This window comes from Falco cherrug, chromosome 7 (assembly GCF_023634085.1).
Source record: "Falco cherrug isolate bFalChe1 chromosome 7, bFalChe1.pri, whole genome shotgun sequence".
Lineage (NCBI taxonomy): Eukaryota > Metazoa > Chordata > Aves > Falconiformes > Falconidae > Falco > Falco cherrug.
Genome location: NC_073703.1, coordinates 35,502,431 through 35,527,669, shown reverse-complemented (window position 1 = coordinate 35,527,669; position 25,239 = coordinate 35,502,431). Strand labels below are relative to the sequence as shown.

The 25,239-nt window shown below is 49.9% G+C and overlaps 1 protein-coding gene across 12 annotated transcripts in view; it reads right to left on the bottom strand.

The window, feature by feature from the left end:
- TRIM9 (tripartite motif containing 9) overlaps positions 1–23,674 on the bottom strand; it is a 71,279-nt gene extending 47,605 nt beyond the window's left edge. For all 12 annotated transcript variants that reach the window (XM_055716927.1, XM_055716932.1, XM_055716933.1 and 9 more), the window contains exon 1: positions 22,780–23,674. In XM_055716927.1, coding sequence (XP_055572902.1) covers positions 22,780–23,592 — 813 coding nt within the window. In that variant the 5' untranslated portion in view covers positions 23,593–23,674. The remainder of the gene's footprint in view (positions 1–22,779) is intronic.
- Between the last annotated feature and the right edge of the window lie 1,565 nt (positions 23,675–25,239).

Genomic DNA, 25,239 nt, shown 5'->3' with positions numbered 1-25,239 from the left:
AGGTCACACAGCCTTAGCATCCTCCTGACTCTCCGTGTTGTCAGTCCTGTGCAGTAAGTATCTCACCAGCCATCTGAACTAAGCCAGCAATGCACTGCGGCTTCCAGAGATCCCAGCCTGCTGCCTTATCAGCAGCATCTCATTTCACAGCCTTTTGCCTCTTTGGCTGCAGACCAAAACTGGGATTTTGCAGAACATCAGCAAGCACTCGTGGACTTAGCTGAGGGGAGGTTTTCAAAGGCACAGATGCGAGACGGCATCTCACTCCCTTTGGCTACCAACACACAGGCCTTCCCTTCAATGGGAGGAAGCACGTGTATCCCCCCAGCATCTCCACAAAGTGGGGATGCGTCACGGCCTTGCACACAACCCATCTGCTGCATTTCCTAATAAATCCTTGATGCTGCAGCCTCTGAGGATGGGCTGGTTTACCCAAAAGCTTGTCTGCCTTTCCCAAACGAATAAGCTTAACAGAAGTACGTCCTCTCCTGCTCAAATCTTACCTTGGGCACATCCAAAGTCCTGCACAACTACCAGACCGTTGCTTTTCTGTGTATGTTCCTGGTGGCTATTTGCCCTGTGGAAAGCAGTCTGGCATGTGCTGAAGTTAAACAGCGTCAGCACTGAGGGGGCTGGAGTAGATGACCTTTCAAGGTCCCTTCCAACACAAACCATTCTATAATTCTATGACTGCAGCCTACAGTTGGTCTTTTCCATCATTGCCTCAAATCTAAATGCTCTCAGCTTTCAGCCTTCCTTCCTAATCTGATATTCCCTGAAGGGACAGTGGCTAATACCTGTTCAAGGAGACGGTATTTGGGGTCATTAGCACTTATTCTAGCCACTGCCCATATGCCAAAACTCCCAATCACAAAGTCTGGTCTGGGAGAAGGGTAAATTTAACCACATTTCCACTGCTACAAATTAAACACCAAACTTCTCACTCATTCATGGAAACACAAAGCCTGCAACAGTTCACTATAGGCTTGAAGACCATCACAATCCCTCTCTCCAAACCTCCTCTTCTCCTCTCCATGCATGCCCAGCTCATTCATTCCTTCCCCTGTGGTCACTCCAGCTGCTCTCCCTGCATGCTATGACCATGGTTTACAACTGCCTCAATGCCTGGGTGCCCCAAACTGTCACCATCTTCCAGCTGAGGCTGCACCAGCAAGAATTTCCCCAACAGGAATGATAGCTCACAGCACCCTTTTGGAGTGTTTCTTGTGCTCTCCTCCGAGGTCTTCAATCGACTGTGCTGTGTATGGGATGTGACCAAATACATCACTGGGTATTAGTGTCTCTTTGGGCAAATACACCACTACCTACCTAACCCTGGAGTACACAGCAAATCCCTCTCTCTCTGCTTCTCTGACACACTTTTAAGAGAACGTGAGTTCTTTGTTCCCGTTTTTTTCTAAATGTTGCTTTTGGCTAGTGCTTTAAAGCTTGTGTTTAACGGTGAGTGCCTGATGAGCATAAAAGTGAAACATTAAATCTCCCGAGATGTTCTGTGTAACAAGGATGCTCCAGAGCCATCAGTGAAACACACTTCAGGGATCTGAGCACTTCCAGCAGCTGTCCTGAGCTCTCCCTCACATCTCTAGGAAACAGCCGAGCTCCGTCTCTGCCACAAACCCTTGTGTGATGGCTGAACCACAGGCAATATGGCTCGAAACATCCGTGCTCTGTCATTTAAGTGCAGTGGAGTAAGCTCGAGTGGACATCACCATAACACACTTGGCTGCAAGGTGTGACTGCTCAGGAGCTGTTTCGCAGTCACACCTGAGCCCCTGTACAGCAGGGCAGCTCTCCTGGGGACATGCAGAGGGCACAGCTGAACAGCCCATCTGACTTACCCAGCCCATCTGTGCCAGCCAGCTTGCTCAGCAGAGACAGTACCCATGCTGGAAGATCTCTGCTTTGCCAGAAGTCATTGGCAGACAAGATTTTACTAGCAACAGAACATCAGCAAATTATTACTGATTTTATGCTTTCTGCCTTTGATAAGATTGCTGGTATCATACAGCAGCAGCAGGAGGAGGAGAAGGGAAACAAAATCAAGATGCATATGGATCAACTGGCCTTTCTGCTTCATTCCTTCCCTCTCCAACAGGATGGGAAACTACTCTGGAGACCACCACTTCAGATACTTGCTTTCAGCCATGAGCCTCTTGCAGACTCCATCCAGTCGAGGCAAGAGACAAGAAGCTCTCAGCAGTACAGAAGCATTTCTCATGCCTGGGAAGCAGGGATTGTAGGTTTGGCATTGCTTCTTCTTATGCCTCATTAAAGATCCAGAGGCCAGAGGAACCTGCCCCAGGTTGAGCTTACTAGAGCTGCTGCTTCTGATCAGAAGGCTGGACTTGAGCTCTCTGAAGTCTCTTTTGATTTGAAGTTTTCTATGACCAAAGCTGTATTAATAAAGAGCTTTTGCCTGACATGAACATCTCTGCCTGAGCAGAGATGCTCCCACCTAGTTGCCTACTGCAGTTTCAGTGTGGGGACAAAGCAGCTCCAGGCTCTTCAGCAGAGCAAGGCCACTGCCAAACCCTTGGACTTCATGTAGTCCTACCTCTACATAAGTGATTTCTCTGAGAGAAGTTCCTCTTTCAGCTCTGGGCAGAGGGAAGGCTCTGCAAGCATGCACTGAACTCCTGCTCATTTAAACCAATGACTGTTGTCAATGCTGTGCATAGGGGAGGGCTCTCCAAGGAGAAAACCAAGGGCAGGTGCAACAGAGATCAAAGGGCAGGTCCAAGGACCAGGATTTCATATTACCTTTGAAGAACGACTTTAGAAATACTTCCCATCACCATGGATACTGGAGCACTGGCAACACAACACTCACCATAGCAGTAGAGATGCTCAGTTGGCTGCTGCTAAGAAAGCACTTAGAGCAGAGTAAGGAAGCTCAAATCTCACTTCAAGTGCAGGAAAAACGCAGTAAATCCAGCATTTCTCCTCTGTTAACTCCTTCCTCCAGACACTGCAGTCTGAGGCCCTACATCTGGATCCAATCATCCCAAGCTGGAAAGGGTTCTCTTTGGGATTACTCCCAAAATGTGATAGCAACCAGACTGCATTTGGTGCTGCAGATTAACCCAAAAAGCTAGTCTGGACCACAGAGACTTCAAAACACAGAGGGACCAGGACTTACAGGGAAGGACAGAGGTTGGCGAGCATCCAATTCTCAGACTAAGAATAGCCAGAAGTCCTGCTTCAAACAGGGAGCAGACTATGTGTGCACTAGATGCTCTGCCCCCATATTGGGTGTGCACAGGGGTTATTTTGCAGGCCCCTTGTCTTCCTCTGCCTGGGTGCTGGAGATGGCCTCAGGCAAACAAGCTCAACACTACTGTAAACCTCAAGCTCCCTAGTAGCCATCTACTCCCAGCAGCAAGACCCGACTGCTCAGCTTTTTTCCAGTAAGCTCAGGACATGCTCCAGTGGCTGCAGCACATTGCTCCAGAGTCCATCAAATCAATCCCTTGGGACATGCCATGGTTTTTTATTTCTGGGGATGCTGAGCAGAAAGCAACCCTGGCACCCAGACACACGCACCACCCCGAGGTCCTCAGGCCTCCCCAGCTGCACAGATGCTGCAGTGAAACCAACAGAGCAACTCTGCAAGCATCCCGTTTGCTAAGGAGCACTGAAAGGGTACCAAGAGGCAGAAGACCCAGACCTCTGGTCTCCTCATTTGCTGGCTTGCAGGCCTATAATCCCTTTTGGAAGCAGGACAGCATGGCACAACACAAGGCAGGAAGAAACAAGCAGCCAGTGGAAGGGGTTTAACACCAGGTCCTGCAGGGACCACCTACCAAAGCCAGCAAGGTGCCCAGAGCAAAGGTGCAGGGCAGTGCAGGAAGATGCGAATTCGGCAAGTGCAAAGATTTAAAACCTCTGAGATTTCAACTTCCAGCTCTCCTAATGCAATCCAGGAATGAGCTCTTTGGAAAGCCCATTCCCTCGAGCTCAGAGGATGTGTCTGAAGTGGTCTCTTGAGAGTCCACACTAAGATTTTTCAAGGAAAATAAACTACACAGAGAGGCACAGAGCAACAAAAGCCCTTGAAAGCAGTATGAGGCTAGGTGTAAGCAGTATGAGAAGGGTGTAAGCAGGGAAGGATGGCAGTCGTTATCAGGAAGGCTAATCAAATGAACTGGATGGATTATGTGAAGACTGTAGACCCATTAATAAAAAAGAAGGAAGAATAAATCAATAATTCTGGAAGAGCTCAGATAATGAATGCCTTTAAAAAAATTATTCTTTAATAAGAAAGGACGTATGGCTAATTATGAAGTAATGAAGAACTTGTCAGTGTATCTACAGAGAGCAAGGAGATGAGGGGGCTCCGTACCCAGAACTGAAGGATATCCGAATCACTGGAGCTGAGCAATACATCTTAGTGTCACAAGGAAAGCAGTTAATGGACTCACTGAATCATTCATGATTATTTATGAAGAAGTGAAGAATCCAGGAAGCACCAAGGAATGGAGGGGGGAGTAATTCACATTTACTTCTGTAATACGGGGTTTTTTTAGAGGAATGAAAGTGCTCCCAAGACCTAAGAAAAAACAACGTAAGGAGAAGAGGAGCCACAAATACAGTAATTGGCTCTAAAATTCTCTAGAAAATACTAACCTGTCTCAGTGTGGGGAGGATATACCTGGGTGTTGGACTCTTGCATCCTCTTGCAGCAAAGGCATCACCAGCAAGGCCAGGGCTCATTCTGCAGGCAGCCCAAGCCTCACCAACCTGGGCCCCACCTCTTGGGAGGGTCTCCAGCAACTTGGCTTCTGCAAGGACTTCAGATGTGTGGTTGGGATCTGAGCACAGCCAGGTGGATGGATAGCCAAGCTGGGGGCCCTCCATGGAGCACAGCAGTCAAAAGCAAGAAAACCACATCATGTGGAGGAGGAATATCCCTGGATAGGTAAATGAAGGTTGGCCAACACCACTAAGAGTAGGAGCCAAACAGCTCTAAGAGATCTTCCTGGCCATAAACATGCATGAGAAACAGATGTGAGCTCCAGCCAGGAAGAACATGGGAAGATTCACACAGCAATCACCTCCACCCAGTTTGAAATGAAGAAGTATGCTTGGGAAATAGTAAAATGAGAAAAAAACTGAGGTGTGCAAGAGATGTCTATGCCTTCAGAGCATGAATCCAGCTCCCCTGTGCAAGGACAGGTACCTCTCAGCTGGGCTGAGAAGGGGCGACGACCAACAGAGAAACTGGGAGAGAGGGAGCCTGGCAGAGGCAGAACAGGAGCAGAGGAATCTGGAAAGGGCAGGAGAAACAGGGCGACAGCAGGAGACTGAGTTGAAGTCTTGGGGCTGACTAGCAAAAATATTGCACCTCAGTCTAAAGTCCTGCATGAGACCTTGGTTATGTGCACACCATGCGCAGAGCCTCCTCTAGCTGACGATGACACCTTTAAAAATCCAGACATACCTAGCACTTGCTTCTGTGCTGGCTCTGCCCAATCGGTAGAGGGAACAGAAGTCAGTTCCCTTTATCTCTTAGCAGTGGCTGCAATCACCTAGCAGGAATCACTGTTCCCTTATTCTCCTACTAAAACATGAACATGTCTAATGTGGGATGAGAAATCGTTAAAACCCTTATGAACAAACATGGGAATTTGGTACCAAACACGCTGACTAGCCAAAGACCAGATGCAAAGCAGCAAAGGAGGGAGAAAATAGTGCTGAGGAGTGTGGCCACAGAACAAGAGCTGTCTCTCTCCTCCACCACCCACTTTGTGGGAAAGGAGCTTTCAGGAGGCCAGGGAAGTAATGTGGGAGATGCAGAAGGGCCTGAGAAGATCAAGCAGCTTGTGATATTTGAAAGGACAGTCAGGGGTGACACAGAAGTGATGGTGATGTCTCCTTGGGATGTGACAGCCAGAGGAGGCCATGAGGTCCAAGGGGAAAGGGCCATTCCAAGCTGGCATCCAAGTCAGGGGCATGGCAGGAGGGATGTGGTATGGAGGATGCTGTGACACCTCCAAACTGAGCCTCTCGTGGTCACTGGGCAGCAGGCTACCTTTCCCATTAGAGAGATGACCTGCATCTCTGCATATCCCAAGGTAAATCAGCAGAGAAGACATGCACAGCCATTCCCAGGAAGTAACAACTGTTGTAATAAAAGAAGCCCATCACTTTGGTCTCTGACTTGTGGCCGCTGCTAGCTACATTAATGAGGCAACTCAATGAGAATGTGATTTTTAACTTGGAAGCTATCAAGGTAAGGGAAAAGAACTGGAGAAACTCTCTAATTCAAATAGGTGAGTGGGGAAAGGGAGAAATGAGAGACAGGTTTAGTTCACAGAAGGCACATCAAGTGGTTTTCTTAAGTTGTAAACTGCCTTGTAAAGGGCCACGTACAGGATTAGCAGGTGGTATCTCAAATCTCACACAAGGCTGTGCAGTATTTACCTTTACAAACAAAAACTGTTTTATACCACAAAAGTACAAAGAGAGTTGGAAGTGATAAATTTTATCCCTTTTATATAACACGTCTTTTTCCTTTTTTTAAAACAAGGTGTCTCTGAGTCCTCATGCCATCTATATTCAACAGGCACTTGGGGACCCCTCTCATTTCACAAAGTCAGGAAAAACCCCACTCTTTCCACTGTAGTAAAAGGTTTAAGTCACTGGTTTAACTTAGGGGGAAAAGAAGTCTCTTGCAACAAGCTCGCTGAGGGTTTGAAACTCTTGGGGAGGTAAGTGCTTTGGTAATGTTTATAAGCTCAGCCTCAAACCCAGCACCAAGCTGACAAGCTTGTAGTAGCGGTCCGCAGCATCTTGGGACTCCGTATTCCAGCGTCCAGCTCTGCTGCAACTCCAGCAAATGTTAAAGAGAACAGGAGAGGATCTCCCGGGTGCGGAAAGCAAACACACCGCGATGTGCTGGCAGGGGCTCGAAGCAGCTTGTTAAAACGCTCTTTGTTCTCCCTGCTGCTGGATGAGCAGCAGCAAAAGCAAATCTCAGATGAGCATCCCTCCTCCTGCTACTTAATTCTGGTCCAGTGCAGCAAGGATCTAACCAGTAAGCAGAGTACCTGCTCAGGAGAAGCATTATCTTAGCAGCAGCCCGTACACGCAGCAGAGGGACTGCATGTAGCCCGACAGTGTTCATAGGTGCTCTGGCAAGTATTGGTTTCATTAGGTATACTAGTGTGGTGCAGAAGAAAAGGGTGCGGGGCCTGCCATGGGTGTCTGAGCTAGGATGTCCATGCCACAGAGCTGGAAAAATAACAGATCCACTCTAGCGGGATTAGCACAGTGCTCTGCCTGAGCTTATTAGCCCTGGAAAATTTGATGGCCTTCTACAATGGGGTTACGGTGTTGATTGGATGACGGAAGAGCAAGTGATGTCATCTACTTGGACTTGTGCAACGCATTTGACACTGTCCCATATGACACCCTCATCTCTAAATTGGAGAGAGATGGATTTATATGGTGGACAAGGAATTGGCTGGATGGTTACACTCAAGAGTTGTGGTCAACCGCTCGATGTCCAAGTGGAGACCAGTGACAACTGGCATTCCTCAGGGGTCAGTATTGGGACCGGCACTGTTTAACATCTTTGTCAGTGACATAGACAGTGGGATCAAGTGAACCCTCAGCAAGTTTGCCAACGACACCAAGCTGTGTGGTGTGGTTGACACGCTGGAGGGAAAGGATGCCATCCAGAGGGACCTTGACAGGTCACGAAGTTCAACAACGCCAAATGCAAGATCCTGCACATGGGTCAGGGCAATCCCAAGCACAGATACAGGCTGGGCAGAGAACGGATCGAGAGCAGCCCTGAGGAAGGCTCGGGGGTGTTGGTGGACGAGGAGCTCAGCATGGCCCAGCCCGGAAAGCCAACTGTACCCTGCGCTGCATCACCAGCGGCGTGGCCAGCGGGTCGAGGGAGGGGATTCTGCCCCTCTGCTCCGCTCTGGTGAGACCCCTCCTGCAGTGCTGTGTCCAGTCTGGGGCCCCTGGCATCAGGGGGACATGGACCTGCTGGAGCGAGTCCAGAGGAGGCCATGGAGATGCTCAGAGGGCTGGAGCCCCTCTGCTGTGGAGACAGGCTGAGGGAGTTGGGGCTGTTCAGCCTGGAGAAGAGAAGGCTGCGGGGAGACCTGACAGCACCTGCCAGTGCCCAAAGGGGCCGACAGGGAAGCTGGGGAGGGGCTTTTTACAGGGGCCTGGAGTGCAGGACAAGGGGGAATGGCTTTAAACTGAAAGAGGAGAGATTTAGATGAGATATGAGGAAGAAGTTCTTCACTATGAGGGTGGCGAGGCGCTGGCACAGGCTGCCCAGAGCAGCTGTGGATGCCCCATCCCTGGGAGTGCTCGGGGCCAGGCTGGATGGGGCTGGGAGCAACCTGGGCTGGTGGGAGGTGTCCCTGCCCATGGCAGTTGGGCTGGAACTGGATGGTCTTTAAGGTCCCTCCCAAACCAAACCATTCCATGATTCTATGACTCTTATTTAGTTCCCAGGTGGTCAGCTTGAGCATCCCTGTCATAACCCCTTGGTTTCACAATCCATATGCACAGGACGAGTGTGGATTTTTCCCACAGCTGCTCCAAGCTCTTTGCCCTGTCTGCACCACCCAGCTCCAGGCAGAAAGCTGTACAGTGCAGCTCACCTTCACCTTCACCAGCACCACTGGCTTCAAAGCACTAGTACTGTGAAGTGTCTGTGGTGGCTTCTCACGACAGCTTGGAAGGAATAAAGGACAAGGGCTCTGAATGCAAATGTTGCGGAAAACCAGGGTTTCTAATGTAACTCAAAATGTGAAGTTTGGACTTCTTTCAGCAGCACATTGCAAGGCAAGGGGGTAAATTACAGAAGTGCCAGAGCCTGTTCCTTTGGATTGCAGCTTTGATCCTTCAAGATTTTGACTGACTTAAATATGTTTCTATTTAAACTTACAACCAGTTTTGAATACAGCAGGGAAAACCAGCTCATTAAGCAAAACTTGCCCAGGCCTATCCTTCCTTCTCTCAAGCACAGGGAGGGGGCTTGCAGGGCTCCCAGCAAAGCAGCAACAAAATGCACTCGCAGGAGCAAACAGCACTGTGGGCTGCAAGACATCACAGGCACTTCCACTGTGGAAAGGCCCCGAGGAGACACCTGTGCACCACAGGACAAGTCCTTAAGAGGAGGAATGCGTCTCATGCTGGCAGCTGTAACAGCCCCGAAATAAAATCTGTTTCGCAAGGCAAATAAATCGGTGCAACTTAATGGCTTGCTTAAGCAAGTGTAAAGCCCTGCTCAGAGTAGCACAGAAGCAGGTCCTCCCACCTACCACCCTTTGGGGACACTGCATCAGTATGGCCACGGCACTCCCCACATGGACCCCATCTCTCCCAGGCACAGGGAGGGCCCAGCCAGCTGACCAAGGCCACTGGAAACCAGATATCCCTGGGTGTGCTGGAGGGAGCATGTGGAGGGATGTGCAGGGCTGGGGCCAAAATTCTTCTCAGCAGAACAAGAGACCCTTCTCCCCTGTCCACTCTTCCTCCACCTGCCTCATTCACACCCTATCATCTCCATATCCCTTGTCTAGGGCCACGGATGTTACTGTTTTTTAATTAAAGACTACACTGTCTGCCACTCTAAACACATAATATTAAAAATAATCATTTGTGTATCAACTGTCTTGGAATAAATACTGATGTTTTATTGCAGAGCTGCGCAGCTGCTGAGGCTACCTGCTTGTAAAATAGTCTCAGTAACAAAAAGGTATTTATGCACATACAAAATCGTGAACGCAGCAAGTTGTTACATAAACTGTTATATAAATTACTTACCAATAGCACATAAATTTTCAAATTCCACCAACCTCATGCTGGAGGGGTATATCACTTCAAGTTACCACAGCTATTCCTGATGGTAGGGATCACTCCACACAAATGAAGGAGGCAGAATCTGGCCTTAAATTACACACTCGGCACACATTTATGATATCACTTGTATTCAGAGATCTCATGGCTCCTTCAGACTGTAACTGCAAATCAACTTGGGAGACACCAAACTAAGTGAACTGTCTGTTTAAACAAAATGACTGCAATATAATATATATTGATTTTGTAAACATTTTTCTGAGGTTAAAAGGTATTCATAGAGATGGTCACTGGGCACATAACTCTGCTCCAGATCCCTGCTAAGCACAGTTATTAATAGGTCATATACTATAGCAGAGTCTCAGGCAGTCTAAACCAGCACAGCTCCCCTGAACTTGACACTGCAATACCTGTTCTTGCCAGGTGATGACATTGGTCCTGTAAGCTTCATTATATTTAATTTAAATCAAATGTATTTTGGGGCATGTACAAGTAAAGTGGATGTCTTCTTGGGTTCAGGAACCCTGCTGTGACGGAAACACTTCCGGCATAGTTTAACACCTGGTAGCTGCATAAATACAAACTCTACTTGTATGTTTTTGTTTCAAATCACACTCATTTTACTGTTTGTAACATAAAAGGTGATGAAAACCACATTCTCTAGAAGGGGATTGTTCCATGACCTACCTGAAGACAACTCTGAATAAACCACACTGCCTGGTACCCTTCAGACAGCCTTGGTGATCTGTGCTGGAAACCATCAGTCCACATGCTGGGTGAGGAAAAACTCCGGTATCCCACCCTTCCAATCCCAGCCACCTGATTAAATATGAGCTCAACTCACCTATTTTCTGGCTAGCACCTTTCCTCTCATTTGACAATATGATTGCTCTCTGTAGTAGGGAATCGCTGCCAATTCAATGATAAAACCCCAAGGAGCCCTTGCAGGACTGGGGGATGATGAAGCCCTCAGACACACAGACTTTATCAGGACCTGGGGAGGACCACTGCGTGCGCTTCAGATCACATGCCGACTGCCAGTCAGGTGCCATATCTGGAGCTGGGAAAGCACAAACCCCTCCAGTTTTGCAAGAGTACCTAGGTGGATCATTGGGTTTCTGTCAACTCTCATCACGTGCGCAGAACAGAGATGGGACAATCACTGTGGTCAATGGCATTTGATGGCATGATCTACACAAGGCTTTAGCTGTATCTTGAGACCATCAAGTTCTGCACATTTTGCCATTCCAGACCCACCTGGCATCAAACTGCTCAACTGTCATAGAACCACAGACCGGTTTGGGTTGGAAAGGAGCTTTGTAAGTCCAACCTCCCTGCAATGAGCCAGGACATCTTCAACTCCATCAGGTCGCTCAGAGCCCCGTTCAACCTGACCTTGAATATTTCCAGGGATGGGGCATCTACCACCTCTCAGGGCAACCTATGTTGGTGTCTCACCACCCTCATCGTAAAAAGTGTCTCCCTTATATCTAGTCTGAATCTATTCCCTTTAGTTTAAAACCACTGCCCCTTGTCCTATCGCAACAGGCCCTGCTAAAATGTCTGTCCCTCCCTCCCAGATCTCTCTGGGGCCACAGGCTGGTTTGTAAAATGTAGGGCTCTTAGACCTGACATGACTCATGACAACTGTAACAATTCACAGCTTTATTAAAGCCAAATTTGTGGCATATGGCAGGAACGGCTTTTATCCTACCATACACAGCCTGCTGCAGTCATGACATAAATTATTGCCCCAACTTTCCTTTTGATGCATCACAAGATGAACCGAGGTGCCAAATGCTGAGCACATGTGGTCCTGCAGTAAGACAATACGTGCTAATTGCCACAAATGACCTTGCACGGTGTCATCCTCCTGACACTGCCTCTGTCGGGTTGCAAACGATCCCAGGAACTGAAACAGCCCCACAAAAGTGTCCCGGTTTTCCCACTCAGCAGAAGAAACATCACTTAATTGCAGGAGGTATTCCCCCAGGTCACATGCAGCTCACATTTGAAGCAAGCTGTGTATTCCCCTCTTTTCTAGAGAAGTCACAGGAGAAGGATCATGCTCAGGGAGAAGATGCTTAAGTCAACGAATCTATGTCAATTTACTCCAGCTGAGAAATAGGGCAGGAGCCTGGGGTAAAGAGCACCTGCTTATAAATCTGATCTCACTACTTCATTTCCAGTGCTTTCCAAGAACCTGAGCACAGCCAGACTTTGCTTCCCAATGGCACCCACTCTCAGGTGAAGACTGACCATGCAGCTACCAGCATGTAAGACAGCTACAAAACCCTGGAAATCAGACCTGTAAGGCATGAGCTAAAGCCAGCTAAAGCACTAATGAACAGCTCCACAAGCTTTGGTATTTTTCCCCACAATAACCTACTCATGCAAGTCTCAGAATCCCACCAAGAAGACGTGGCTTGCTTGCTCCTCCTCCTGCTGCACTGCACCGCACCGCACCGTGCTCTTGCTCGCTATGCACTACAAACTGCCCTACAACCAAACAAAGTAGCTTTTGCCTGAGCAGAAACAGGGTTGTTCCAAAACAAAATCCACCTGCACTGCTTCTCACAGCATCCTGCAGCCAGCTGACTTGCTTGTATCATGAAATGTCTCTAGTTCAGTCACAAAGAGGGTTCAAATGAGGTTTCAGTCTCATCAGGTAGAGCTCCTTACACTCCCTCCGTCACCAGGGGAATCATAGAGTCATTTAGGTTGGAACAGGCCTTTAAGATCATCCAGTCCACCCAGTGGTCTATTTCTCCTGAGAGCAGTTAGGAAAGGAGTACTAAAGAGCACTCCACTGTCCCTGAGTCCACCCCAGCTGCTGAAGCGCTGCAGCTGCAAGGTGGGCAAGGAGAATGCAGCTGGAAGCACAGGGTGGGATGGATCCTACCTCCTTTTCCCTTTCTTCCTCTCACCCTTCTCTCCTGCAACAGATGCATTCCTCCATGCCTCACACATCGTTATGAGACATCCCAGCACCAAAGCAGTGTGGTGGCCCTCCTCTGGCACCTACCTACTGCTTACAGCTCATCAAGAAATCACACATTAGGCCAATCATCCACATCTGGCACATCTGTCAGAAGCAAATACTGGGGCATGGTAGCACGAGCCAGAATAACAGGCAGCGTCAGCCTGCATCTTGGCAGGGTCTGCCCACCGGAGATGTGGGCAAGTCACCAGCCTGCCAGCAGCGGAGGAAGGATCCTCCTTGGAGCTATTTGCAGAGTGCCCTTCACCATCTGACAACCCAGTGCCACAGTAGGAAATCAATAGAGAGCCTAACCATTGCCCAAGTCACAGATGGATCAACTGATTGGTCATCTGGTTCATAGCTCCAGAAGCACAGCATGATACACACAGTTGATACGATCAAATAACCTTCTTGCCCCTTGATCTGGGCTGTCATCTGCCATTCAGCAGAGCAGAGGGGAAGGTGCAGCGCTTGGCTCCCCTCCATCCTGCCAAGCAGCCAGAGGGCAAAATTTTAAATAGCACAAAACCACAACTCTTTGTGGGTATGGGATATTTTATTTTTTTTTTTTAGCCAACAACAAATTTTAACTGCTGCACTCTGAGGGAGGTGAGAAATAATCTCATAGGTGACAACTGTCTACACACTTGTTCTGATTCACCAAGCTGTGGGCTGATGGCGGCACAGACCTAAGCAAATGCCCTTTCAGGTCCTCATTTCCAGGGAATTCAGTGTCAAGACAGAAGAAGTGTTACAACAGGATGGATACAGGACAAACTCGGCCATGTCTGAGCTGTGGAGCTGAGTGAGTTCTATGCAACAGTGCGACATGAACCATTGCTACCGCTTCTCCTAGAAAAGACCTTCACAAAGAGCTGGCTGTAGATTAAAAACGGCATAAGAAAGAGGCAGTCAGCTGAACTACAAAGGAGCACTAATAAAATATATATCAGGACAATCAGAGGCATTTTGACTGGTTCCTCAGACAGCCAGACTAAGACTTAACTGGTTTTGCCATGAAAGTCGAAGCTTGTTTTACACTTCTATCTTGTACCTCGCCAAAGAAAGAGCGCTGTGTTCCCAGGAAACAGTGGCATCTGTCATCGAGCCAAGGGACAACGCCAGCTCTCACCCAGCACACAGTTAATCCCATGCTGTTTGCACATCAAGGGCTCTCACCAGTTTACCATTTCAGATGCCCCAGCACAAGAAAGCATTTAAGTCATGCCCTTAAATCTCTGAGACTTCAATTTAAGACTGAACATGTATGGAAGCGCTTTCCCAGGGAGAGAGGTTGATGCTCTCATTATGTCCTTGATGGGATTTCACCCAGCCCTGACAGCTACAATGCCCTCTGCGTTGTCGAAGTTCTCAGTACATCTCCATGTGTAGCAGGCGGTGCCTGATTATGAATTTGCATTACACCATGATCAGGTTGCTGGGCTGGAGGAAGGGAGCTGTGCTAAACATACATTTCTAAGAGGCAACTTTGAACAAGCTAGTGCAGTCTGAGGCAGGGGAAAGGACAGACAGGGAGGCTATGCAATTATTTGCCCAGGAGCATGTAGCAAATCCTCAGCAGGGAGAACTGACCTCCAGTCACAGCAACAAGCCCACCCCTTCTTTTTCCAGCATCCTTAGAGAAATGTTGCCACAGTTCACTTCCTCACTGCAGTATAAATAGCTGGAGCTGCACTTGACAGCATCTTCCCACTCCTCCCCTGCTTCAGGCTGAATCACCAGGTGCTTTGGATAACACAGTCCAGCCCTGCCAGGAAGGGGAGCAAGGGAATGGTGGCTCTGACCCCAAAGCAGTATGTCTGTGTCTTGAAATCAATAAATACGCCTTGTAAGAAACTATCCATTTCAAAGCTTGACACAACCCCTGCCCCTCCTTCTCCCATTCTCCCAGCTTTACATACTCCAGTGAAGAAACCACAGCAAAAAAAAAATCAGATAAAACCGTTTGGAAAGGCATGCTTTCCTAACAACACCCTGGAGTCAAACCCAGACCTCTGAGTCTGCCTCTACAGACATAAAGGTCCTTCCCAAGCAGAAAGCCCACCAGCACAGCAAAGCCCCCAGCTAACAAAGGGACAGAGACCCTGGGCAGTCAGTGCACCGAGTGTGGGGCCAGAAAGGAGCAGTTCTTTCCACTGCCTACAGCTGATGCCTACAAAGGTCAAGAGGTAAAAAGCCGGGAGGAAGAAAGTGGTGAAGTTAAAAGAATTAGTGAATTAATGCCTCTTGAATCAAGGGGCATTGGTTATCTGGGAAGACAGAAGGGTTTTCATCAGAGAAGACCCCAAGAGCTGCAGGTGGATAGCAGCTGCAGTTCCACAGCACAGGCTTAAACGAGTGATGCTACGGATGCATTATGCACCCTTGAGCTGAAAAAGCGCAGCCATAAGCCATCTAATTCACACACACTAAACATGATAAGAAAAGGGAACTGACTGTGCAAATCCAGAAGGGCCAGCCAGGGGAAAGGGGGGAAAAAAAAAAAAAAAAAAAAAAAAAAAGGAACTAAATGCAAGGGTCTGACCCACCAAAACAGAAGAAAAAACTGGATCACTGGTTGAAAGATGTGCCATGGTTCCAGGGTTCACGCAAATAATTCAACTGATCTTTGTCCAGGTGTATAGGCATTACACCTCTACCCCAAGCTGGAAAAAGCAGCAGCCCCAGCGTGGGAACCCGGGCTGGGATCTCCACATCAGGCATTCAAACTTGCAAACATGATCTTCCACTCAAATGGCTCAGTGCTGCGGCATCTGCTTCAGTGGAGCCCTGCTCATTTACACCAGCTGTGGATCTGACCTCCTGCTGTCGGGCAACGGCAACCCTGGCTCCAGGTCACAGCACTTCAGGCAACAAATACGCATGCCTTATTAACATCCCATCCTTTTTTAAAAATCCATCAACTAATATAAGGTTAGTAAAGGGGAAGGGGTAATTAACACTGATGGGAAATCCCTCAACTGTTAGATCCCTTCCAGAGCAATTTCTGCTGACTGTGTTACGGAACTGAGTGTGTGCCTATTAATGTGCCTGTGTTTCTGTAATTCAGGGAATTTAGTTAATCAAATGCAAAACCAGAGCGCAAAACCTAGTCCATGCTGCACCCACCGTGTTTTAGTTTGGTATTGCCTCTCACAGTCAAGGACCTCTCTGTTATCACCTGTTGCTACAGCCACATGCTGGCTTAAAAAAATTTCAAAATAAACTTGGTCTTACCTTTCCTAGCTAGAAACTCTGCTCTTAGCAGAAAAAGTTGAGCCTCCGCTGAGCTTTTCCAGCCAGCTCCATGTCAGGCTCTCCCCCAAAAAGGTGTATTCAATTCTGAAGGCAAAATGCGAGTTAGTTCAGACAGCCACGAAAATTTTCCTCAGTATAGGAAAGCTGAATTCTTTGACATGCTGTTCTCAGCTCTGGTCTCCTTTGCATTATAAATGGTCATTTAACCTTTCTGCATTAATCAGTGAGGTGCCACTGGTATGGATGAGAGCTGGGCCCAGTTTCTATATACATATGTGTCTCCCTGTTACAAAGTTTAATAGTTTTCATTTTTATGACTGCCTGCTAGGACCCTCATCCACTAAGCAACCCCTCAAAAGCAGTCCCAGAGCACCATCTTACTTGCACAGCCTTTTCAGTTACAATGTGGATGGTCCATGAGAATTTGAGAAATTCACCCAGAGTTCTAGTACCACTGCTTTACTCTTCACAGTAATCGAGCTACTGCTGCACCGGCCTCTGCCTCTCCTTCTAGGATGCTACCTGAGCTAGGCTCACCAGAGATTTACATGATGAGATCTCTTTGCCTTATGTGCTTGCTCTAAATAGATATTTATCCAATTCATCCCAGCAGGACTATCTGAATGAACAGGGAATGAGCTGGCTTATTTATAAGCCAATTTAACAGGTAAAATGCATACCACAGCCACACAGAACACCTCACCTCAAGAACAAACAAAGCAAGGAACAAAGCTGACAAAAGAGCAGCTTGGAGAGTTGGGGAGCTGTAATGTTTCAACTGCGATTTTTTAAAAATTATTCTTTCATACAGCTGGGAAGAGCACATGCAATTTAAAAGCACTCTGTTTTAAATGAATATGTATGTGAATCATGCAAGTTAATTAAGAGATGCACAAGACTCCTTCAAACTTTAGGAAAGAGAATGAAAATATCTCCAAATGGTATGTGTTGGGTCTCTAGAAAGAACACTACAAGACTTCTTAACAGGATTTTGTAGTCATATGTGAACAGGTTCTGTTAAGTGACACCAACCCAAGTTTTCCCTCTAAAAACCTGAACTTTTGGGTGCTGGTTTATTTAGAAGAATGTGAATAGGCAATGCAGAGCAGCCCCATAAGCCTCTTGAGAACATATTACCAACAAAGATCCACTCGGCACCACTGTCAGCTCTCTGAACACATCTTGTGAAACCTGGTAAATAAGCACCAATGCCTTTTTCTCACTCTCATGTAATTTATTTAACAAAAGGCGAGGTTCAGTGTTTGCTCTGCTTATTCATTCTCCTGTTTTTTCAGGACAAGGATGTGGTGATAGGAGAATCTCTGGTGACGTACTGATACCTGCTGAAAGTTCCACGAAAGAGAGACAAGAATTAGAATCATAGAATAATTTAGGTTGGAAAGGACATTTAAGGTCATTGACTTCAACCACATTAGTCCATTTTTCACCCATTTCAGCTGCAGTGCTCCTGGCTTGCGCCACAGTAAACACAGCAACAAATATCAAGCCAGTGGGATTCCCTTCACTCATAAAGTGGACAAGAGAAGAAAAAAAATCAGATATAACTGTGTGGGGGGAATGGAATGGGTTTGGTATTTACAGAGCACAGGAACCTTCTGGATGAAGACAGATCCCACCAGACACCAGTCTGCGCAGAGATGCTTAAAAGCCTTTGGAGAGCCTGAGCACAGATGGTGCAACACAGCATCGCCCTGTCAGGTTGGTGTATTTTTGGACTTCCCACTGGAACTGACGAAGCTGCAGTGATTTACACCCGCTCTGAGACAGCTCTGGGCCCACTTCCATTTGCAAATAACTAAAAGGACATCTCTTGGCATCAAGTGCCACGTGGGCTCCAAGAACACCTCGTAGAACTTGCTGTACCGCATTACCTTTGATTAACATGATATTCATGGTTGCTCCTTACTCCATTAATAGCAGTAAGTGTAGAGGAAAGAGCCACCTGACAGAAAGCTGTTTTCTAAATAAATTAATACAAGAAGGCAGCATCACCTCTGGATCCCAGGCAGACACAAGCTGGTGTAAATCCATGGACCTTAGTGACATTTCTCTGATTTTTTTCAACTTCAAAGCATCTCAGCCTGATTGCCACTCTCAAGGATTTGGCCACAGAAAAATGGAGCACTCAGGAAGTCTGTTTGGCATTGCTAGAGAAGAACAGGAGGGATGCTGCTGCTGCAGATGGCAGGTGATGGAACAAGGGTGGTGGGATTCTGGAAGGCCATCAAACAAAGGCTTGGGAAAAAGCACTGCATCCAACAGGAAAAGATTAAGGATTCTCCCTGCTTCTGTTTTAGCAGTAAATATTTTACTTTTGCAAAAGCAAACAGATCTTCATCATACAGCAACTCCCTGGATACTTCCCCAAGCGCTGTGGACCGCAGAAATCACCACAGACCCAACAGCAGCATGTTCTCAAGGCCTCAAGAAAGCAACACCCCATGGAAGATTCTCCAGCAACTAACACAGAGACCCAGCCAAGTACGCTAATGAATAATGCTGTTTGCTTGTCCCTGTCTTGGCTCTGATGCCTGCTGTCCCCTGGGCAGAAACTAAGAGGCACTGGTAGTGTTTTCCACCCCTTATTTCACCCCAGATGTGTGAACCAATTGGAATAAAGTCGTACCTAGTGTACATGGGATTTTTTGTTCTTAAAAGACGTCCCCACACATCCCTCATCCCATCTGTGCTAGTGACAGTCTGGATAAGCTGAGGTCTAGATAATACCTCTGCTAATTAGCCTCTGACTGCTAACAGTCATTACAGCTGATTCAACAGAGTGCATAATGTCCGTTCACAGTGTTGGTCTCTACTGCAATCTGTAGAGATGCTGCAGGGGTTTGCAATCTGAGGATGGTTTGTGTTTTCAGCCTGGGCAATCCCATCCTGGGCAGTTAAATCACACATAAAAGTGAAAGCACTATTTACCTTCCACTGCAGTCAAGACCTGTTTCTGCTCCACTACAAGAGGAACTGAATAGGCTGCCTAACCTGCTCCCCTTTCAGCATCAAGGCAAAGCAGACAGTGGTCCCACCCCAGAGTCTTGGTTTAAGGCAAAAGGAATGTGAAAGAGATGCTAGTGGGGAAAAAGAAGCAAAGCCCCTGAGCCCCTGTAAAGAAAACCCATGATCTCAACCCAGAGCAGAGTGAAGCTTCTTGCTCAACTGCCCAAAAGGAGAGCACAAGCTTGCATCAGCATTCACTGTGGGACCACTGACCTCTTCAGTTTATTTCTGCACCCAGTAAATCCAGGTTCATGCTTGCTGCAGTTGGGATACCGATCTCAAAGACAAAAGCAGGCTCTGGCAGGCATGACCCACTCCAGGGAGGGTATCCAACCACAAGGTGAGACATACCAGGCACTGCGCAGAGGATAGCCACATACACAACAGCACTGGGCCACAACCCAGAAAGCTTTCACACCTGCTTAAAAGCCACTACAAGAAACCATGAACTTCTGGGAAATCTTTCTAATATGCATCGGCAGGGGTAAAATGTTTTTAAGACAGAGCTTGATCAACTGATGGATGGGATTCACGGCTGTCAGAGACACCTAGGGACTGCACAGTGTGACCCCGGAGGTCCATTCCAGTCCATCTGTATATATGTATATATCTATCTCTCCACAAAAAAAAAACATTAGCAAGCTGCTGAGCCTGCACTCACCACATACTTCCCAGCAAAAAGCAAGAGGAAGTTGAATGCACAAAGAATAAATGATTCAGCTCCATCTTGTGTTTCTGCTTTTGACATGCCAAGCAACACTCCAGCTTGTCAGGATAAAATCCAGACAGCTGCAATATATGTACAAAACTGGGACAATTCAGATTAAAAACCCATTTTCCTCTGTTTCTCTGAATATTTACCCCTCTCCCAACAGCTGTCCTGAAAGGTAGATAGGAAGAGAGAGGATTTCCCACAATCTGTGGCCGGCTTAGAAATCCTAGCTCCCTGAATTATGTTTTGATTGTGCCTCAGCACAGATTATTTTGAAACAATCATCTGCGAGAACCACACAATCAGCACTCTGCTAGAGGAAAGCAAAAATTGGGGCAGTTCCCAAAGAGGTTTGTAAAATCCCCTTTGGTCTCCTTTCTAAAGTGAAGCACGCTGCACTTAACAGCAATTGCCTAGGGCCCAGCAATCATGTACTGACGCGTGAACGCTGCTTTCAAGAACAACAGCTCATCAAGGCAGTCTCGGGTCATTGCAGACTGCAGCAGTCTCCTTGGGTCAGAAATTAAGAGCACAGATGTATCCCAAAGAACATTTTGCGCTGAGAGGTGTTGTAATCACAGAGGAGAATTGAAGAGTTGACAATTCTGTCCTTTCCTGCAAGCTGTAGGTACTCATTACAACCACTCATCACAGCAAAAAGATCAGGCAAAAAAGGAACAGTCACCCTCTCAGCAAGTTTGTCTTGCTGTCAAAGGCCTCTCTCCTCAAAAAATGACACACAGATACTTTTGCGAGAAGTTCACCACTCAAATCCACAGGTGGTTTGGTTCCTAATGCCCAGTACAGGATAAAGCCTGAAATATCAACAGCCTCTCCCCTTGATTTTGTTACATGGCATCTCCAGGAGCAATCTGAGCTCTGGCCATGAAATCCCTTCTTCAGTTATACTGTACTGCCACATTTGACTTGGTCTCCTTTCCCTCCCCTAACACAAGCAAACATCAGGAAACAGCAGTAACTCCCTGCAGAAACGCAGGCTCACTCAAAGCAGGTGTGATTTCACTTTCTCATTTCCAAAAATCTGAGAGAAATCACATGAAAATCATTATGTCAAATAATGTCACAGTTCCACGTCTGTTAGCTACATCAATGAAAATCTGCACTGCTAAAGCTCTCCCCCGTGAAAAGGTATTCTGAAAGAAAAGCTAAGCATTCAAGGAAGAGCAAGCCATCCTAATCAAGAAAACAAGGACTGAACCTGAAGTATCCGAGTACTTGCATATGAAGTTGTCCAGATGCTCACGTGTCTAAGCAAGCACCTTGCTGCACCTGAATCAAAGCAGGAAGGTGAAGCTAAAACCTTATGAAAAGGCCTGGCACCCATCAGGTTTCTCTTGTGCTGGAGAGCAACATCGACAGCTGGACCCAGCTCCACTCCTGCTCTGTGTCATCACAGATCGAATGGTTTCATCCTCCACCAGGAGCTGGGCCAGGACCAGACTCTGGAGAACAGACCGCTCTCGTGCAGCAGGCACTTACTGGGTTTTGTAACAGGCAAGAGAAACAAGATACTCACAGCATCCGACAGCTCATGCTATGCTAACATGTCAGTGAAGAGCCCCTGCGCTCCTGTGAGTGGGTGAGCAGTCACCTGTGCATGGTGCCCCCCAGCAGCCCAACACCAGTTGGGTGCTCCCGCTGGTCTTGGGAGTAGTGACAGCACCCGATGCGTAAGGACAAGGGCATGGGGCACCAAAACTGCTCTGGCACACGGGCTTCATCTTTGCAAGAGTGCTGAAAAGCTGGGGAGGAGGTAAAAGGGGGTCAGGACAAGCCCTATCCAGCAGCAACAGGAACTGCTGTACCCTCTCCACCCACGGCAACATAATGCGGTTACGCTCTCCCCACAGCCCTCTCAAGGGGCATCATGTCAAGCGACAGCCTGTCCCTGTATGCACCCAATGACCCAACACAGGGTGCAGAGCTGCAGCTCAGCAGTCTGCATCCTCCACAGAGCCACACACCAGCACGCAGCCTGCCAAAACATGACAGGGATGTTCCTGTCAAAGTGATCCAGCCGAGCCCCTTTTGATGGGGGAGGGGGGGGGAATCACACACCTACTCATCTCTCCCCAACTCCTTGTCACAGGTCCCTCCACCTGCTCCTGCCTGCACAGATTTGCTGGAGCAGAGGACAATTATTTCAATGTTCATCTGACGAGTGATGCTCATCCCCTTATGCCCTGTCCGCCTGTGTCCCAGTCACTTCTGCCCCAGTTCCTTCAGCGAGGGGGTCACTGGCACAAAGAGGGAGGGAGGCAGCGGAGTTGAGCTGAAGCTAATACCAGCTGCATCCCTGCCTCAAGCACTGCAAGCCTCTCCTCCAGCGAGGATGCGTGTGGGAGTGAGTACGCTCAAGAGGAGCTGATCAGTATTCAGTGAAAGGCTCCGCTACCGCGCTGCCTGCTCACCCACTGCCGTCCCTCCTCCTCCCCATGATGGTGTGCGGGAGGAGGCAGCAGCCCTTCCTCAGCAGCAGCCCTTCCTCAGCAGCACCCAGCTCCCGCATCCCCGTCCTCCCCCGCCGCAGATTTATTTCATGCCATCCTCCTCATGAAAGCATCGCTCCCCATCACTTTTCCAGCTCTGCAGCACAAATGTCCCTGATCCACCCCCACAACATCACCCATGGGTCCTGGCTGGCTCCCTCGGCAGAGCTTCGGCTCGTGGGGGCATGGCACGATTTGGTGACCCACGAGGAGCATTACCTGCCCCGTGCCAGGGGACAACTCTCATCTCAAGCAAGGGTACGAAATGCAGCCCCAGCGCAGGAGGGGGCGAGTGGCGATGCTCCCAGCCTGCCAGCTGAGGCAAGGTGGGCTTCATGGGGCAAGGTGGGCTGGACAGGCGGCCCCGCACGGCCACCTCCAAGCCACCAGGCTCGGCCGGGGCTGCTGGCAGAGGCCAGCCCGGGGCCGGGTCTCACCTTATGGAGCTTCCACATGGCGCCCAGGGCTTTGACTTCGTGGCTGGAGTGCTTGCCCTCCTCGAGGCACTGGTAGCAGACGGGGCTCTTGCACTGCACGCAGTACATGCTGTGGTTCTCCAGCTCGTGGTCGGTGCAGGTGGAGATCTTGCGGGGGCTGAGGCGGCGGCTGACGCGACCCTGGGCCGGTGGGACCAGGCGGTGCTTGGCCAGCGGGCCCCGCGGCGGGTGGCAGCGCAGGCGGCAGGGATCGCAGTAGAAGACGTCGCACTGCTCGCACATGACGGCCGCCTCCTTGGGCGCCTTCTCGCAGAGCTGGCAGCGCAAGGCCGCCGCCCTGCCTTGCTGGTAGCGGTCGATGACGCCCTCCAGCAGGCGGTTGCGGGGGAAGCCACGCAGCCCGCGCTCGTCCAGCACCAGGCTGCGGTGGCACTGCGGGCAGGTGAGGCAGGCGTTCCGCGGCGGCGGCGGCGCCAGGGCGGCGGGGGGCGGCGGGGCGGCCGGCGGAAAGACGCGGACGCCGTTGGGGGATTTCTGGCAGGGGGTGGTGGGAGCGCTGGCGAAGCCGCCGTAGGAGCCGTAGCCGCTGTCCGCCTCGCTGTACAGGCTCATCTTATCCAGGTCCAGGTAGTCGTAGTCGGAGACGGCCGAGCCCGAGGCGCGGCGGCTCTGCGGAGACTCCGACTCCGGCGTCTGCACCAGGATGTTGCGGGCGCACGCCTGGCACAGGTTGTGCGAGCAGGGCAGGATGATGGGCTCCCGGTAAAAGGAGCCGCACACCGGGCATTTCAGCTCCTCTTCCATCTCTTCCATAGGGGAGGGAGGGCAACGGCGCGGCACCGGCAGCGGCCGCGGCAGAGCCAGAGGAGCCACCCGCACCGCCCCACGCCTCAGCGCCGACTGCCTGCCGCCCGCCCGCGCTCCGCTCCGCCCCGCCCCGCGCCTCGCCATTGGGCCACCGCCGACGGGGAGGCGGACTGCGCGTTGCGATTGGCTGCGCCGCCTGTTCGTCACCCGCCCGCCCGCCGGCGGCGCTGCGGGGGTCTCTCCTCAGGGCTGAGGTGCGGAGCTACGAGGTCGGTGCCAGCCCACGGGGCTTGGCCCTGGGGCCACCCCCGCCGCGGCTCCCCCCGCCTCGCATCCCGACCGTGCGTCCTGCGGCAGCTGTCCCTACCGCCACGGGCTGCTCGCCTTCCCCGCGGGCTGCTCGCCTTCCCCGCAGCAGCCTGCCCCAAGGCCCAGGGGTGCCCCCCAAGATGGCGGCCTCCCTCGGGCCCCCACACTGCGGTGTCCCGTGGCCGTTGAGGGGCTTCAGGGGTCTCGCTGCCGGCAGCGGGAGGGCCGGCAGGGTCCCGCTGCGTGCGGCTGGCGCGTCGGGGCTGTGTGTTGGGTCACTGTAGCGAGAGGCAGGTCCCAGCCCTCAGGGGTACTGCAGTGGTCGGCTCAGCCTGCAGGGAAGGTGGCCTGGGCTCCTTGCAGAAAATCCCCGCTAGTTCGATGGCCGCAGGACTGTTTGCAGCCTCTCTGCTGTTTGGTTTGTAAGGGGACCCAGCAGGTGAGGCTCCGCTGTGGGGGGCTTTTGTGGGGCACTGAGCCCTGTGGCCCTGGCTGCGTGACAGCAGCAGTGCTGCAAAGGGCAGCAGGGTAAGAAAGGAGCCCCCATTCCAGGGAGAGTGTATCTGAGGGGAAGCTTTGCAGAGGACGGGGCATGTGTGCGATACAGGGGCGCTCCAGGGGCTTCTGCAGTTTCCCCTGACAGCACAAGGTGACTTGCTGGAGGCGAGAAGCCTGCTGAAGGACTAGGTCATGAGGCTGTAATGATAATTATTAGAGTAACCACACAAATATAATGTAACACACTCTTTCTATTAACTGTATCAGTAAGGTGACTGCGTCAATAGGCAGGTCTGCCCTGGCATGTTGGGGGCACAGGCAGGGTGCTTGGGCTGGCATGCCTTGGTCCCTGAGCCTGGGGTGCCCAGTGGGTGTGAAGGGGCCTGGTGGGTCGCCTGCGGCTGGCTTGTCAACTGTGCTTAGTCTGAAGGTCATCTAAGGTCTTCAAAATATCCTGGCAACATGCAATGTGGCATAGCGGTTCCTTTTCAGCCAACGGAAAAATAAGATTCCTTGGAATGTCTCTGTGTTGTCTCTTATTCCCCTCTCTGTGCACGTGTTTGGGGCTGCCTGTTAGCGCAGTTGCTCTGCACCTCCCGTGACAGTGTCTTTGGACCTCTCTTGGGAGAGAAGCCGTGAAGTGAAAAATATGGTATGGGAGCTTGAGGGCAGAGTCCGGCCTGGACTGTGAAATTGGTGCTCAGAGGGGCTGCAGAGTCTGCGAAGCCACCGTGGGGGCGGTGAGGAGCCAAAGAAGGTTGGTTTCTCATTCCGCCTATACGGCGCAGGGCCCTAGCCCAAAGGAAAGGATGAACCCTTGCTGCTGTTCACAGGCAGTTACTGAGG